General features: G+C 39.7%; 1 protein-coding gene across 1 annotated transcript in view; it reads right to left on the bottom strand.

The window, feature by feature from the left end:
• Nucleotides 1-16638, bottom strand: part of LOC122800429 (NADH dehydrogenase [ubiquinone] flavoprotein 1, mitochondrial-like) — a 315965-nt gene extending 299327 nt beyond the window's left edge. Inside the window, exons 1-2 of the mRNA XM_044069874.1 lie at nt 16605-16638; nt 8818-8927 (exon numbers count right to left, since the gene is read on the bottom strand). Coding sequence (XP_043925809.1) covers nt 8818-8919 — 102 coding nt within the window. The 5' untranslated portion in view covers nt 8920-8927; nt 16605-16638. The remainder of the gene's footprint in view (nt 1-8817; nt 8928-16604) is intronic.
• Between the last annotated feature and the right edge of the window lie 1867 nt (nt 16639-18505).

The raw sequence follows: 18505 nt of genomic DNA on the forward strand, positions 1-18505 counted from the left end.
AGGATGTCTATATCACTTGGGGAGTTAATAATGGCACCCAGCTTACAACTGTCAGCGAACTTGGTCAGCCAGAGTCCTTCCATGTTGGCCTGGACTTCTGAGAAGTAGATGCCAAACAGGAGAGGACCTAGGACCGATCCCTGTGGGACTCCACTTGTGACTGGTTGCTAGTCTGACTTGGAGTCTCCTGCTTTCACACTGTGGGTTCTGAGAGCCAATTTGCAACCCACCTAGTGATATAGGGATTGATGCCTAGTTTGGTAAGCCCATCAATAATTCCTGAGTGGGGAATGGTATCAAAGGCCTTGGCCAGATTGAGGTAGGCTGTATGCACTGCCTTGCTCTCATCCACAGATCTGGTGATTGACTCAAAGATGTCAACCAGGTTGAGCAGGCATGATCGCCCCTTCAGAAAACCAAATTCTGTGGGATCCAGAGTTTGGAGATTTCCTATATCCTTGTTAATAAGGTCCATGATGGTGCGCTTTACAGCCTTACCTATCAGACTTGTCAGGCTAATGGAGTGATAATTCTCAGGGTCTGTAGTCGCTCCCCTGTTATGAAGAGGGATGACTGTAGCACTGCACCATTCTGTAGGGACAAAGCCTGAGGTGAGGCTGTGATTGAAAAGGGCACACATGTGGTGCCAGTTCACTTTCTAGTTCATGTACAACACAGCCAGGGATATTGTCGGGTCCCATGGAAGCTGTATTCTTGGCCTTGGACAATGCAGCTTTAACCTGTGCTGCAGTAATGCTGAGTGCCTGGCATTCTTCCGGTATTGTGATTGGCCCTTGGGGGGGGGGGGTGGTAAAGTTGGCACTGAATCTGTCGGCCAGTAGGTTGGCAATATCTGTTGGCTTAGTATAGTAGGTACCATTGTGCAATAACTCGGAGCAAATCTGGGTACTGCCATGGAGATTCTTGATATAATTGCAGAAGGCTTTGTGGTTGTTTTTAGTGTTTGCCACAATTCTGCCTTCATAGCTAGTTTTAGACGTTTTCATGAGGGATCTCAACTTTTTGTTGAGGCTAATAAGGGAGTTTTTCCAGTCTTGGGACTTCACCTTTTTCTGCAACAGTTTCTTCCCTCTGTTGTAGAGTTTGCTGATGGCAGGGACCGCCAGACTGGCTTCCTTTATTTGAAGGAGAGCATCTTGGCTCTGTTGGGTATGGCTAGTTCCACACATTTATGTACGTGTTCGTACAGTGCATTGGTGTATGATTCAGCGGTCATGCACCTATTTTCCATATGCATGGGTGTCATGAAGTTAGCCACCTCTGTTTTTAGGAAACCAAAGTCAGCTTTGGAGAAGTTTTTTTACGGTGGTTACCTTTGCTGGTGTGGGTGACATGTTGATTTCCATGGTATTTAGTTTGTGGTCAGACCTAATCAGGGAGGAATTGACTATTGGTGTTTAGCAACAGTTGCCCATGTTAGTAATAACCAGATGAAGGATGTTGCTTCTTCTAGTGGGGGTAAAAATTACCTGGTCCAGCGCATTGGAATTAATGAATTCCAGGAAACGTTGGGCAAGTGCATTGGTGCATGACTAGTTTTCCCAGTTGATGGAGGGGTAGCTGAAGTCACTCAGTATGAGAGTGTTGAGCTGCACCCTAACAGTTTCCAGGGTGCTTAGGAATGTGGAAAGAGTTGGGGGACATGGTTGGGGACCTATAGCAGGCTAATGATCTGAATTGCAGTCTTACCCAGTGTTAGTTGTACCTGAAGTATCTCCAATGCGTTATGCTGGGCTACTAGGCTGGAGGTGTGCATATCCTTTATGAATATGGAGATGTCACCGCCGTTGGAACTTCAGTCCATTTTCTGGAGCTGAAAGGTGTGGAATGAGTTATAGCCTGGTACCACAGGGGTGCTTTCTGCTGCTTTAAAACCAGGTCTCGGTTACAGCACAAATGTCGATGTTCTCCATTTTGAGGAGTGCTTCGAACGAGTGCATATTGAGATTTAGACTTCTAGCGTTGAGCAGCATGACTCGCAGAGTGCATTTATTTATAGCTGTTACAATGGTAATTTAACCTTTGGAACACCGCCTACAAAAGGCATAATAGGGGTGGCAAGAGCCTTATCCAGTATCCAGAAACCTCAGTGTGACAGATGCAGGCCATCTCTGGCAAAGCATCGAGTTCTGTCAATCATGTCATCCCAAGCAGACAGATACTGGATCCCCTTAGAATGACACCAGAAGCTTAGCCAATTGCTGAAGTCAATCATTTTCTGCTTGTAATAAGGTATCATTCTTGGCGACAGTAGGATGCTGCTCAGGGCTAGGGTCATACCTGCCTGGGCCACATAATCCAAGAGCTCCTCCATGTCTCTTTTCATGTAGTCCAGGGAGGTATGCCTCAGGTCATTCACACCCACATGGACAATGACAGAGTCATACTTGTACTTGTTGTGGAATGACCCGAGTATGTTATGTGTGGGATCCTGGCACCAGACAGACAGCTGACTGTTACCTTCTCTTTATTCAGCCTAGTGAGTGGGACATCATTGTGCCTCACTATCGAGTCACCTATGATTAGTGTATTGGGTAAGCTGTTTTCCCTTAGGGGCTTAGATTGAGGGGTACACTGTGTAGGTGAGCTATGTGTCTTGTGATTTGTGCTGTGTTGTGGTGGTAGAGTGCATTTTTGATTTGGAGGTCTATGCTGTTTGGGTAGATTTCTATTGAGAGCCTCCATGAAGGTAGGTGTGTGGTTTGTGTTTCTTTTGTGAGAGCTGTGATGGTGGGTGTTCTGGAGGGCTATGTGTTCCATGTCGTGTGGTGCAGGTGTTGACCTTTCTCCTCTTGACCAGCTATTCCGGTCTTGGTTGGAGAGTGCACGTCTTCCAGTTTGGATATACAAGTCTGAGTGTTGGGAGGTAAGAGGAGAAGGTTGATTATGTACATGAGGCAGTTGCTACACTGCCTCAGAATGCCCAAGTTCACCAGGTTAACAGGAGAAAGCACAGGGAACTAAACTTTAGACATACCAGGAGGGATGGTCATTATGTCATTATTAATAAGTACTAGAGCTGTTTCCTTATAGGACATTTAGTGCTGTTAGCACTTGTGTGCTACAATAACTGCTACAAGAAACCAGATGAAGTGCTAGGTGAATAAGCTAGTTAAATGCGAGACAGAAGAGATCTAGCAAGATCTAAGGGAAAAACTGAAGAGCAGACTTTCTGGCACTGGTAACAGTTTACCCTAACTTAGTGGTGCTGCACGCAAACACAGGCTTTTAAAGCAGAAAGCTGAAAGGAAGCTAGAAACCACTCCTCTTGTGGTAGATAGGCTACCTAGTGCTTACCGCTGCCTAGTTGAGAGGCTTCCTCCAACACAGAAAGGGTCTGGGGAAGAAACTACAATACAGTCTGAATACAGAATACAGTGTATGGACTACTCTAGTAACAGGAAAGGCAGGAAAACCACTCCCACTGATAAGTTGAGAGGCTTCCCTCCAACACAGAAAGGTCTGGGGAACTCGGAAACTACAATACAGTCCTGAATACAGGAAATCAGTAGCTGGACTACTCTAGTAACAGGAAAGGCAGGAAAACAAGCTAGAGCTTTTTTTTTTTTTTTAAATATAACAGTAGCAAACTGATTTAAACAAATTAACCAAGTGCTTAAATCAAAAGGCTTAGAATAACAGTTACAATTTAATCAGGCTACAAACAGGCAATAATAAATGCAGCAGAATAAATGCAATTGAGTACTTTTAAGAATAGGCAGCAAAAGCAAAATAAAGTAATAAAGTAGGAAGAAACATAAATACAGTAAAAGTAGATGAATAAAGTGCAATTTTTTAATATAACAGTAGCAAACGAGCAACCTGATTTAAACAAATTAACTAATAAAAAAGCTAAAAACTGAGCACCATTCCAGCAGTCTTCAATCAGACAAGTTCTAACTGCACACTCCTGCCATGAGGGTGCAGGGGAACCTTCTCCAAACAAAGATGGCCTGGATTATTGCTCAAGTTACACAAACAAAGCTAGATTCAGCAGGTCTGAATCTAGTCTATGATACAGCAAACAAGGCACACCAATTTCAGAAAGAAACAGTTCAAATAAGCAGACACAATAAGCCTTTAACCAGAAATTCCAGGCTCAGAAGGGCAGACTCTACCCTCTCCTTCCACAAGAGTGCAGACCACAAACCTTAATGTAAAATAACTGGCCCGAAGTCCAAGTGCTTAAACCAGAACTAAGACACTTTTAGAATAACAGACACAAAGCCTTCAATCAGCAACTCCCAACTTAGAAGGATGTAAGCTACCTGTTCTGCCACAAGAGTGCAGACCACAAACCTTCTTAATGTAAAAGAACAACAGTTATAATTTAATCAGACTACTAACAAGCAGTAATAAATGCAGCAGAATAAATGCAACTGAGTACTTTTAAGAACAGGCAGCAAAAGCAAAAGTAGGAAGAAACATGAATACAGTAAAAACAGATGAATAAAGTGCAATTTTTTTGGTTAAGTGGTAAGGGATGAAACATAATAACTTAAGGTTGATAAACTAAGGGGGTGGGCCTTCCCAAATGATCTATCTCTCTACTCAGTAGAGTAAGCTGATGAGATGGGACTGGGAGGAGTGTCTAAAATGAGATTTATAGTAGGGGTGGGTAACTCAAAAGCCCTCAAATTGAACACAAGGACTGCTTGGGTGGGTGGGGAACTCCTAACTCCAACAGAACAGAAAACCTAAAACAAAACAAATGTAATACTAGAATAAGAAACAAAATAGAAGTGATCAAACCTTAAATAAAGAGCTTCAAATCAAAATTAAATGCAGAGATGAGTGATACTCAGAGCAATGCAGACCACACAAACATTTCAGATAAATACCAGCAGTATAAACTTAAAAACAGTTTTAAACGTCATTCATAAAATTCCTTCCCAAGGCATTGTTTTTGTCTCCTGTCTGTACTGCATATGTATGTTCATATATCCTTTTATACAATTCTTTTACAGTACAACATACATAAATGCCATACAGGAGACTGATACTGTGTGATTTTAAATATTTAAGTGTTTTTCTCAATGATGCACTTTCAGTCTAATGAAGTCTCAGTATTTGTAGAGAAGAAAGCGCTTACTGAAGGCGTTTTGTTTGTGAAATAAAATTTCTGGTTTTATTCACGGGCTTTTATTATTTTATAAAGTTATTGCTGTACCGGTATTACTGTAGTTTTTTGTAAAATGTGAAACAAGTACATATCCCTCTCTGCAAACTGCAGGAATCTTCTTTACTTCATTTGCCTGTAGGTATGTATATTTGATATACAATTATATAAACACACACGTACACATTGGTACATTCTTGTAATTTACTACATATCTATATAACATACATTCCTGCTGCATCTTTTTTGTAACGTTTTGCATCTTTGTATTCATTTATGCATTTCTGTATTTGTCTATGGAAACCAATTTTGCTTATTATGAATGAAAAGGGTCTTGCACCATCCCACTCAAGAAACCTGGATTCCCTACAACACAGAAAACCAGCAAGGCCAGTCTTGACACATCATCTTCAGATAGACTTGAGACAACGGAGGCAGCTTAGGGCAAGGCAAAAATGGAGGCACAGCCTGCAACAGAAGACATGCAGAAAAAGAGAGACTCCATTAACCTGTACTATCTTGAAGAAATAAGCCAGAGGATGAGCAGGATTAAAATATAAAATACCTCAAGGGACTTCAGAGTATGGGTGTCAGCTCCTTAAAAATGCAAAAGGATGAAATGTTCATTTGATTTGAATATATACTATGAATGTCTCACGGATGATACAGAACAGCACTACTTCACATGTTAATGAGTGACTGTAACAGGAGATCTCAGAGTCATAAACTGTTACTAGGTTAATGACGCAGTGGGGCTTTCTAAACCTAGCTAAATTTTCCAGAAAGAATAATGATGCCCTGTATCCAAATAGGTCACCGAGAACTAAGCATTTATAAGCTACCTCTTTCCATAAGGGACATGGGTGCCAGGCTTGGTGTAAATTTCCTATGCCCAGCCAGTGGTCTAGGTTACGCTTAATTGGGTAATAAATTAAATAAGCTTCAAATGGATGAGAAGCCTGTTCCATAGTAGAGGGAGTCTCTAGGACACATCTGTCTCTCCAGCATGTTCTGTTTAAGTCACAGACAAAATTCAGGTCTCTAGACCTTGTATTTCTGGGTACTCTTCGACTTACGAATATGTAGGCATCACCCCTCAGCAATTTATAGAAGACTCAGTAGATGGAAAGGGCTTTAAGCTGCTCGGAAAAGGGCAGCTTTGTTACCCCTTGTATTCTTTTTGTAAAGAACCTCTGAGGTCGCTCTAGTTGTTGCTATGCCTGGTCAGGTACATACCAAAGGGAGCACTGTACTCAATGATTGGTTTGATAAGGGCAGAATACAGGGTGGACAATGACCTCTTTGGACCTAGATGTCATGTCCTTACTTATAAGGTGCACAACATAAAAGGATTTCCTCACCACTGTGGCCATGTACTGGTTGAAGATAAGGCTATTGTCAATGTGCATACTCACCTATCCAAACCAGCCAGGCAAGCTACAGGCAAAGTAGCCCTACTGGCCCAAATCAAATACGGAGTAACAATAACAAGGCCACAGTCTTTAAAAAAAAAAAAAAAAAACACCTCTGCATTACAGACTTTCAAAAAAAAAAAAAAAAAAAAACAATCTGTCCCATCCTCAATAATTCACCCTCTCATGAGCACCACTGCCTCACCCTCAAAAAAGACAAATGGCTCCCAGTGCAGTGACTAGGCACTGTCATCTTCAAACTTCTCCAACATAACTCATGCCCCTCCATTAGCTGCCAAACTTTATACCACAAACACTACAGCCTCCATCACCTCTCCCAAACAGCACCGCACTCCAAACTCTAGAAACCAGGCTACACCGCACCAATAACTGTTTCTCCAACCTTGCTCCTAAAATATGGGAATCTTCCTCTGCCACCTAAAGGAATTAAACTAATACTTTCCACTTTCAGAGTTGAACTAAAAGAAATCCTCCTCACCACATCAAACTGTAGTTGGCACACAGCAGGACACATCACCTAAGAATCTCAGTCCTTAACCCAAGTCTCTCAACTTTAATACCTCTTAACTCCACCTCTCTGCCTCTATTTACCCCTGTATCATTTCTACCTTGCCATTAAACCTGAAAGATAATCATGTAAAATGTATGCTATCACAATTGTTGATACATCTATTAATCACCACTGTATATGGTTTGTTATATATTGATACTTTGTTCTGGTTATATATAGCTTACTGCCTCTCTGATCCATTTTTTTCTCTTTGTGAATCATTTCACTCAGGAAGTACCTGAATATGATGAGTTGATACCAATGTACTACACCGGTAAACAAATGTAAATAAAATGTGTCAATTATTCTCCTTTACTTTTCAATCTCAAACTCACTGAAGCATGACCTGAAAGCAAAGCGCATTCCTTGATACATATATGCACACGTGATGTATAAAAATCCTAGCTAATCTGGACCAGGTATGGTACAACTGGGAGAAATAAATACATTCTCTACCCTCCTTGTGTAAAGTGCAAGGTCTAGCAAACCAAACCAAACCTTTTCATATGTTTTTCTAAATATTTTCCTTCCAATGGTACTTGTACACTTCTCGGACCTCCTGACACATTTCTAGTATTACAAGTAATATTCCAGTCTCCCCCGATTACTAGTACTCCCTGACAGAACTCATTATCTTTCCCGACAGTGTTTTAACTCAGAAAAAGTAGATTCACGTGTTACATATGTATTTTCAAAGGTAACTCCCCCATACCAGTAGTCACAGTTACAAACCTTGCCTGCTTAGCCATTTCCTTTTCTGCTATATTTCATCTTAGCCTGCCTTTTTAATGGGCGTAACCACTCCCCTTTTCCTTCCCTCAACTACACTCTGAGGAGTAACCTTCTCATCTACTCTGTCAGATCAACCGTTGCTACTCTGAATTATTGAGATTGGTTTCCCGTGGAAATATAATCTGGCCAATACCTTTATAAAAGCAGAAGATTTGCCCTGGTCAAGGAAACCAGTTACATTCCATGATATAATAATATTAATCTTTTCCATCTCTTCCTATTCCCAAACCCTTCTTTTTGCTATATCTCCATTACCCCCGTTACTATCCAACTGGTCGTAACCTAATACATTCAACACACTTTAGTCCCAGTGACTATATCTAGAGTCAAAAGAACATGGTTGGGGGGTTCCTCTTAATTAAACCAAATCATGTTGTGTTTGAAGAAAACTTTGAAATGAACAACCCAACATTTAAAAAGTAACACGCAAGAAAATTTAGCAATATACAGAAACTTTCTTTTTGGTCCTTCATCCTCTGTATGAGACTTCACTCCTAGCATCCTCTGTATGAGACTTCACTCCTAGCAATCAAGGAATATCCTACATGAACCAAGGAATCTGAAGCTGGTCATGACTTACTATGCTTCCCATTATCTCCTACATTATTATATTCCCTTTCAGGCCTCCAGCTAAGAGAGTCAACTGCCGCAGTCTTGGTAAACAGCAATCTACAGCATTTTTCAGTCATACTAGGACAGCCAAATTGAATGTTGGCAAATCAGGCATTTAAAAGGTCATTTTACCTTCCACTGGTGACGAACACAAAAGCAATGTAAAAAGGAACATGTCTGCCAGACCCTCCCCCCAGCAGTAAACCTGTTGCTAAAACAAAATAAATGGAAAATGTACTACTTCATTAACAAAATGAACTTCAAAAATTTCTTGCCATTCAATTTCTTACCTGCTGTGCAGTTGTTGTATTGTATCGGACAAGTGAGACAGCAGCAGCCTGTGAATGGCATTGTGTTCTCCCAACACTGGCAAGCTGTCGCAAGGCAAACATCTTCTAGGCTGCAAAAAAGGGAGGTAGGAAAGAAAAATCAAATTAGAGGAATCTCACTGCAGCTGAAAGCTACAGCACTTAAGCCAGCAAAGATGACATACTAACAAATTTTACAACAGCACAGCATTAGTAAAAACTACAAGAAAAACATAGCCAGACTAGAGTTTTCACTGTGCAACACCTTAAACCTCCTGTAACAGAGACCCATGGGATATATGCAGATGACCCTTTAAGGACATCAAGTGTTTAAGTTATACAACTTCTGAACATCCATGACTTTTTACTTTTTCTTTTTAAGTCTTTGTGGATTTGTCAAAGGGAGATCATGCCTGTTAAACCTGGTGGACTTCTTCGAAACAGTCAGCAAGGCCCTTGATGAGGGAAAATCTGTGCATACAGCCTACCTAGACTTAGCCAAGGCTTTTGACACTACACCCCACTCAGGCATAATTGATAACTCAACCAGACAGGTATCAACCTGTATATTATTAGATGGGTCGCTAACTGGGTCATTGACAGAACCCATATAGTCAAAATAGGGGAATCCACCTCCAACAGCAGACCTGTAACCAATGGTGTTCCACGGGTATCAGTCCTGGGACCTCTATGTTTGGAATCTATTTCTCAGAAGTGCAAGCTAAAACTAAAGGTCTGTGGCTGACAGTTTGCTGATGACTGCAAACTGGGAGCTGTCACAGACTCGCCAAATGATGTCAACATCCTACAAGAGGGTCTTACACAAACAAATGACTGGTGCCAAAATCATGGCCTTAAACTCCATGCAAAAAATGTATTATCATCCCTTTCTGTAAGAGTGAAGTTCCTGCTAACTACCACATTAATAACACCCTACGTACGCACTCAGTGGTGAGAGACCTAGGCACATAGGTTGACAGCAAACTTACCTTTGATCACCATGGTCTCCATAGTGGTAAGAACAGCATTCTATATTAATCATCTCATCAGGCAAATAATTGAGCACAATGCCCCTTTTGGTATGTACCTTTCCAACCATCTGCAGCAATTGGAGAGACCAAAAAGGTTCATCACAAGGAAAATTCAGTCTTCAGCATCTGTCCTATGAGGATCGTCTAAATCACTGTCACTTTATTCTGTTTCATACATACTACTCAGAGGTGATCTCTGCCTTGCATACAAGGCAATCTTTGACCCTGCTTTATTGGAAATGTTGCATATCTGTAACAAATGGCACATGGGTTACTCGCTCTAATGGCCTAAACCTGGTATGTGACATTAATAGAACCTTACAGAGGGATTTGTCTTCCAAAGGTTATCACACCTTTGGAGCAGACTCCTGCTTCATGTCAAGCAGAGCACCTCACTGGCCCTCTTCAAACACAATCTGGATGACTGTATGAGTAACCGTAAATTCACCCCAGGGGCTCCACCTATATCCCTCTTAGAGGTGATAGGTGCTGATCGTGGAAATAAGGGTAAAACTTGGCTAGGCCTATAAGGGCCCTAGGGTCATTAGCCTAGTAACCTCCTATGATCTTATGATACATTCAGGCCAATAAAGCCAAACCCCACTAGCTGTGGACATGCATGTTTCAGCCTTCTTATGACCTTGTCAGCAATGCATAAGTGGACTGTTTGGCTGCACTTTAGAAACATGGTGTCTTTACACCTAGCTGCTGTCCATAACCATTAAGGTGTCTGCAAAAAATACCTGGTAACACACAGTGAAAAACTCTAGCTTGGCTAGGTTTTTCTTGTACTTTTTTACTAATTGGTTTGTCCATGTGACCTTTTTACTCTCTGGTTTGAATAGGACAGCATTAGCTTTACATATAAAAATGTGAAGTCTAATACCAGACTTACAGCATTTTCCACATGCCTGCTATCCTTTCTACATACTCTTGCCCCTGATTTTACCTCTTCAACATCAAATAAAGTGACAGCAAAGGAGAACACTGAACCATGGGCAAGTCAGAGTCAATAATGTGGATGCTGGTTTTGCTTAAATATTGGTACTCAGAAGAAACTCAACACCAAGAACCGGATCCTACTGTAAGTACAATGTGAACACACTGGTAAAGATTAGTGCTTTCATTCATTTAATCTATACAATGGTCATAGGTAAAAACACAACCAATGTTGTTGTTGAACTCGTTTGTTATTACTTGGGACAAAGAATCAGGATATGTTAAAGGGGGGGGCATAATGGGATAATCTGTCCCTCAAAACCAATGTTTCCTGGTCATCTAACATTTGTGGGAGGTAATTCTTTTCTATAAATATTTATTTTAGTGAGGAAAGCTCCTAATATAATGATTCATCTTCAGTAACCAAACGTGACAGTCTTATCATCTGGACTTTCACGAGATTCCTCTTTTACCAGTGCGGATGATTTGAACAGGTTGGCTTTCTGTAAATAGATATTCTGGTAAATAGATCCAAAAATGAATTTTGTTTCCTATAACTTATAAACAATATTCTTCAATTATTAGGCATATAATAGAAAAAAATAGAGGGGTATGTTTGGAGCATTTGAATTAACAGAAAAATTGGGATACACACCCAAGATGCTTTTATATAGGGTAGGAACTTAAAGAATATGTTTGAAAAAAGAAAAAAAAGACAGAAATCAGAGTGCAATGGAGAGTTAATGGGGAAAAATGAGAAAGTGTGTTGCCGTTGTAAAAAGTGCAGGTACATACACGAGACTACCTATGCGACCATAGGGAACTACAATAGAGTCTTTTCTATATCAGGTAATTTCGATTGCACAGGAAAGACAGTGAATTCCCTTAAAAAGAATATATCAACGCACATATATTATAAGGAGAAGATAGTACTAATGCTCTTTACAGACAGTTAATTGCAATGGGTTTAAGAAATTTGTATATTGTATCCTGGAAAAGTAGTAGTGAATGACAGGAGGAAGCTGGTCTTTGTTTTTGGAACAAAGGGAAACATGCTGGCAAGTTTTATTAAATGCCACAAAACCTCCTGGGATAAATGACAGAACATCAATAAGTAGTTTGTTAGCTTTGAAAGCAGACAGAAATAAATTCCTTATGTATTCAATATTTTATTTTTATTTTATTTTACATTTGTTGACCGGGATAGTCCGACTGGATGCATATCCATTTTCAGCAGAGGCCCGGGGAGAAAAGCTCCAAGGGTAAGCAGATACAGCATTACATAATACCAGCATTACATAATACAAACAGACTATTTACAGAGATTACATAAGTAAGCAAGTTAAACAAGTTCCACAGGTTACAGTTAATCCTGAGCACAAATCAGGATTAAATTAAATTACACAGTAAACTGGTAAACAGATTTTTACACATTCTAGAGACAGTTAGCCATGCTTGATACATTGACATAGCCAGTTAAGTGAGAAATGTTGTTTGAGTCTAGTTTTAAATTGACCTAAGGTGGAAAGTAAGGTAATATCAGCTGGGAGAGAGTTCCAGGATCTACTTACAGAGTTTGCAAAGAGAGAATCACTGGCTGTGTTATAAATTTTGCTAGTCTGAATTAGTAGCTTGTTAGAGGATCAAAGCGGTCTAGGACTGTTATAGGGGGTGATAATATTTTTAAGTGCAGGAGTATTGTCCGGATTATAAAGGATTTTATAGGCCATAATCAGTTGGTTATACTGGATTAGGCTGAGTAGTTCAAGCCACCCAAGCTGATTTAGATTGATGCAATGATGTGTCCTAAAAGACAGCCCAGTGGCAAACCTGGCAATGTGGTTGTAGCAAATTGAGAGTTTGTTAAGGACAATCTTGTTTAAAGTCGAGAGTAGAGGGAATGCATACAGAAGGGTTGAAAGAAGGTGAGAGCAAGCTATGGCAATTTTAGCTGGAGGGGTTAGGAAGGCTTTTATTCTGTAAAGTGACCCTAGTTTTTTATTGATGGTTTTGATAGTTTGGTTAATATGTAGGTTACATTTTAGATTATTGTCTATGATGACACCTAATAGTTTTGTAGATGGGTCAGGGGAGATTATTGTGCCATCATTTGATTTTATGGTAAAGGTGAAAGCGGTAGACCTACGTGATGGTGAAAATAACAGCACTTTAGTTTTTTTGGGATTTAGGATCAGACGATGTTCAGAAAGCCAGTTTTCTATTGTATTAAAGGTGGTCTGGGTAGCTGACCATAACTCTACTGGAGATGTGGCTGAGCAAATCAGAGTAGAGTCATCAGCATATTGGATACAGCTGACTTTTGGGATGACCGTATAAAGGTAGTTAATGAAGATGGAGAACAGCAAGGGCCCTAGTATAGAGCCTTGTGGTACTCCAAGGGTGTTAGGTAGAAGGTTAGAGAGTTTGTTCTGCCAGTGGACAGCCTGCTGTCGACCATTCAGGTAGGATTGAAACCATTGGAGGGCTCCAGTATCTAGACAGAATGTTTGCAGGGTGTGGATTAAAAGTTGGTGATCAACCATATCGAATGCCTTGGAAAGATCCAAAAAGAGGGCTGAGGATATATAATTATTGTTGCGATTATGGTTTATGGTGTTAGTAAAGGCTAGGAGGGCTGAAGTAGTGCTGTGATGAGGACGGAAGCCATGCTGAGTGTCAGCCATAAGGCGATTTTGGATTAGGTGGTGCATGAGTTGTCTATGAATACATTTTTCAATAATCTTTGCAAGTGGAGAAAGTATAGCTATTGGCCTATAACTGGAGAATTCAGTAGAGCTGCCTCCTTTGTGAAGTGGAATTACATAGGACATTTTCCAGATGGTGGGAATTTTAGCTTCTACTATGGTTCGACTGATTAGTATGGAGACGGGGTAAGCAATAGCATCAGCTGATTTTTGTAGGTACTCGGCAGGGAGTTGATCAGCAGAAAGTGTAGTGGGTTTTAATTTTTTGATCAAGGTATGGATAAGTGAAGTGGCAACTGGTTGGAAGCTGAACGTGAGTAGGTTTCTAGGGGTGCTACTTTCAGGACGAGGAGAGCTAGGAGGTAGTTGGCTAACTACGGTTTGAATTGTCTCAGTAAAGAATTGGTTAAAACTATCAGAAACATCTTCAGGGGTTTTATCAATAGTAGCAGCAGGGATTGGGATTGAAGTTTGTCCAGGATGTAGTAGATTATTTAAACCTGTCCAAAACTTCTGAGGGTTATTTTGATTTACTGTCTGTAAATTACAGTAGTATTGTTTTTTTGTCTTGTAAAATTGATTTTTTGGTTTCGCTCCTGGATTGCCTGTATTTAATGTGATCTTGAGGGTCTTTAGAAGAACGCCATAAAGCCCATGCTTTGTTTCTAAGGGTAATTTTGAGTTTAGACTCTATAGAAAGCCATGGTGCAGTTTTTGCCTTGGTTCTCTTTGAACGAACAGGTGCATGCAAATCAAGGATCTCAAGGAATTTGTTGTTAAAGTATGCTACTGCTTCCTCTAAAGGGAGGTGTTTTAGAATAGACCAATTACATGAGTTTAGTTCTTGATGGAATTTGGCAAGGTCAAAGTTTTTACTGTTTCTAACCTTTCTGAGTAAGGGTTGTTGGGAATTAATGGTTTTGAGCTTAATTACATATGCAAGAAGGTGATCGCTTAGGTCATTAAGGAGGGTATCAGAGGTGTACAGTTGGGGGTGACAGTTTATGAGTACCCAGTCAAGTATACTTTCTTTTTGGTTGGGTTTACCTATCCTGGTAGGGTGGATATGATTTGTGTAAATGCATGCAGGTTAATATGGGTGGTTGGGGATTCTGAGGAACAGGTGCCCCAGTCTATGTTAAAGTCTCCAAGTAGTAGGGTTTCTTGGGGGTAGTGACATGATAGCCAGTGCAGGATATCTTCAAATGTAGATATATTGTTACCTGGGGAATGTACATACAGATGATATTAATGCATTTATTTTTATTAAGTTGCAATTTGGTGGCAAGAATCTCTGAGTTATTAATCTGAGGAGGTTGTATTACATCTATGGTGACATTCAACTCAGATTTATAGAGTACAGCTACCCCACCCCTTCCTCAAGCATGATCCAGCCGTGTATGTTGTACCCAGGTGGTAACACTTCATTGTCTTTAGTATTAGGTTTTAACCAGGTTTCAGATAAACAGAGAATCTCAGGGGAGTGGACATCCAGAAGTGCATGCAATTCATGTACCTTGTTATTAATGCTTCTAATATTGAGATGACAGACTAGGAGAGTGTTAGTTGGCCTATTAATTGTAGGTTTGTAGCTTAGATTGCAAGTAGAGGGGGTATGTGTATCTGAAGTGAGTGGGCCAGGGTTGGGGTGAATATCACCACCAAGTATTAGGTTGAGTCTATACTTGGTGATGAACTTCAGGAATTTGTTTATTAGTTTGTGGTAGTGTTTGGATCTAGAGCCAATGTGCCTAGGGTTGAGATGTTGATAGACTGAACAAGATGTTGGATAGGATCTGGTACTGTAAGTATGGTTGAAGGTGGAAGGATTTACAACTGGGGTGATAGTATGGCCTTTTGGGACCTGAAATCCCATGAGAAACTGGTTTTCATACAAGGTAAGGAGGTATGGTGTGAACAAGAGGGGTAGTAAAGAGGAGTATATAATTATCTGTGATTCAACTAGTGAGTTAAGGAACTGTTTTACCTGGTGATGCAACACCAGAAGAGTGGTGAGGTAAAGGTACTGGAAGGGGGATGGGAGAATGCTAGATGAAAGCTAATAGGTGCTATTAAAATGTAGGTAGTAGAATGGGGGTGGGTGGAATTATCCCAGATGAAAGCAGATAGGATCTAGAAAGTGGGGGAGTGGCTATAGTACTATAAATTTAGAGGTACTGGGGTGGGAGGAATTGGGGCAGGGAGAGCGAAGAGAGCCTGAGCGTGGAAGGGCTATTGCAGTTTACAAGGTTTCCTAAGGTGTCCTAAACCTATAAGGTAAGTATTACAGCTCTTAATGTAAGAGTCAATTTACTTCAGTTACAGGGAAGGAGGCAACCACTCAAGTAGAAACAAAGAGCCCTATGGCTGACCAATATGGTGACCTGCTTAATTACAAAGCACTGTAAGTGAAAGCTTAACAAATGCTTTTTGTGTGTGCAACCTACTCTGTTTAAATGTTGAGAGAAACTGATTGTAGTCCTGTAGACACCGTTTTGTAGGGAACTGTAGAGTTCAACTAGGAAAAGAGAAAAGCAGAGATTCTAGGGTAAGCATGAAGGCAACAACAGACAGTTATTATATAATAATTCAAAATTAAATAGTATTTAAACAATCTAAGAATTAGATGTACATTCCACCTGCTCATTATGCGTTTATCTTTAGAGTTACCATTTTAAGATGTAATAAAATACTGAATTTTTGTATTGGTTTTAGATGTACACATGACTTTTAAAATATTAAAGGAAATGTTAGCAGTTTTGTATAAAGAAAAGTCGCTTTAAGATGATGACTATTTTAATTGATTAATGTTTTTCATTGGTTCTTCACTGTTTCAAACTATGTGATTTTGGTATTGTGTGTTATCTGATTTAGTTCTACTGCATGGATTAAAAGAATGAAAGCGTAAATCTTTACCAGTGTGCTTCGCACTGTACTTCTTGCAGTAGGAACAGGTTTTTGGTATTTAGATACTGGTACTGTTGAGCATTCTTTTCCTTTACTGCCATTATTAAAGCATGCATGTTAGACAACACAAAATAAAGCTACTAGCAGCATCCAAATGTGCTGTGCTTTAATAGCAGCAGTCACTCACCTCTTAACTTTTTTATTCTTCAAGAATTCTGAATAAAAAAAACAAAAAAAATTCAGTGAGGAGAGATAAGAACCCCAAATCAAGGACAAACTTTAAATATTCTAAAAAGTTAATGTTTTACTTCATTATCCACTTTTTTTGAACAGTTAAGTATGAAAGTAATGTCTGACATAAGTCATTAACAGTTATCAGTCAGTTATCAGAAAATCAAAACTTATATATGAGTGTCACGGCAAAATAACAGGGGTATGATTTTTGCGTTCTTTTATACTCTGTAATGTTATTAATGCACAGTACAATTTTAATACACATGAACTAAAACAATGGTATTCAAATGTGCTATGCTTTAATAAGAACAAAACCTGTTGTGTAATTTGCTTTACTTGTATTTACGTGACACTGATACAAAAAATAGTATATTTTAGATAAATTAACATTCTGTACATTACTGTGATAAAGTTTGGAATGTTACAGCAGCACTGCACAACTGTCAAGCTACTCTAATGCAGTAATATTCTAGGCAGCATGTAGATACACCGCTGTGGTCCAGTATCACCAGATTTGGGGCTTTCATCTCTTTTCTGGTCACCTTTATTTCTATTTTATACTCATTCCAGCTGGTGTTTCCAAATATCCTTCAAGGAAACCATAACTCAGACCACTAACATAGCAGTGACTCGTCTTACTTCTCATTCTTCCTTGCACACAATGTGAAATTTTAACATCCTGTAGGTACCACTGCTAAGATTATACACTCAGTAATCTAGGTACAGACTTAAGCGACCCGACAGGTGGTCTGCAGCCAGGAAGGTTAATATCCCTTCTTCTAGAGATACTCTTCTGTATAGAACCCTACTATTTAATCTTCCATCAGTGTTCCATTACTACAATAAGTATAATTCTACAACAATGGCCACTGCCATTCAAAAATGTTCACACTGATCTGACAGCACAGACAGCGTTCATAATGTAAAGTAAGCATATGCCAAAAAAAAAAAATCTGTGAGAAGTACCATTGAGCAGCCAGACTTTTATTAGCATATGCTTAAAGGACAGAGCAAAATACAAGAAAAAATCATGTTCATTCTCAGAGAGAGAGACAGAAGCGTACTTGATTTCTCTTGTACTTCTGTGCTGTCCCTTCTAAAGTCTCTATACACTCTTCTATCTCTCAACTGTCCAGATTTTTCCCGCATTATTTTGGTCTTTTCTAATGAAAAATGTAGTTTTCTGGCAAGCTACTGTGTACTGAAGTCATTAATAATGACAGATTGATATGAAGCTTAAACCTCCTCTTTCAGAAAATGCACACCAACACAAAACTTCCTATTCCAGTAACTTTCTAAATTTGTAAGAGCAATAAAATTTGTCCCTGTTTTTGGACCTTTGCTCCCCCCCCCATTATGTATAGCTTTCTTCCATTAAGACCATTAAAAATCATCAATGCAGATTCTCATTTCTCCATTGCTTTTCTTAAAACAGCACTCTTACTGGGTAAGTGTGGGAATAAAAGTCCCATACACATGACAGAAGAATGTGGAAGAACACTACAGCGCCATTACATAAAGACATTTAAGAAACAACCAATTTCTTCCTTAAATAATATCATTGTGTGTAATAACCAATGACTTGGGTGTGGGTATCACAGAAGTAAACCACGTTTGGCTTTCTTTAATCATGCCCAACATGGCTTAATCCGGTGATGCCCTCATCCAGTAGTTGGGTACTGCTAAATTACATCTGCTTGACAGCAGGAGGAACATAATAAGCCTACCTAGTGTACCCTCCAATACCAATACTACTCTGCATTTCCTCCATCCTTACCTTTCCTCTCATTTTTTTCTACATGTCCCATACCCCCATGAATAATTATTTTGATTCTGCCTGTGCTACTCAATCCA

The sequence above is a fragment of the Protopterus annectens genome, chromosome 4.part0 (assembly GCF_019279795.1).
Source record: "Protopterus annectens isolate FY-2018-M chromosome 4.part0, PAN1.0, whole genome shotgun sequence".
NCBI classification, from domain to species: Eukaryota; Metazoa; Chordata; order Ceratodontiformes; family Protopteridae; genus Protopterus; species Protopterus annectens.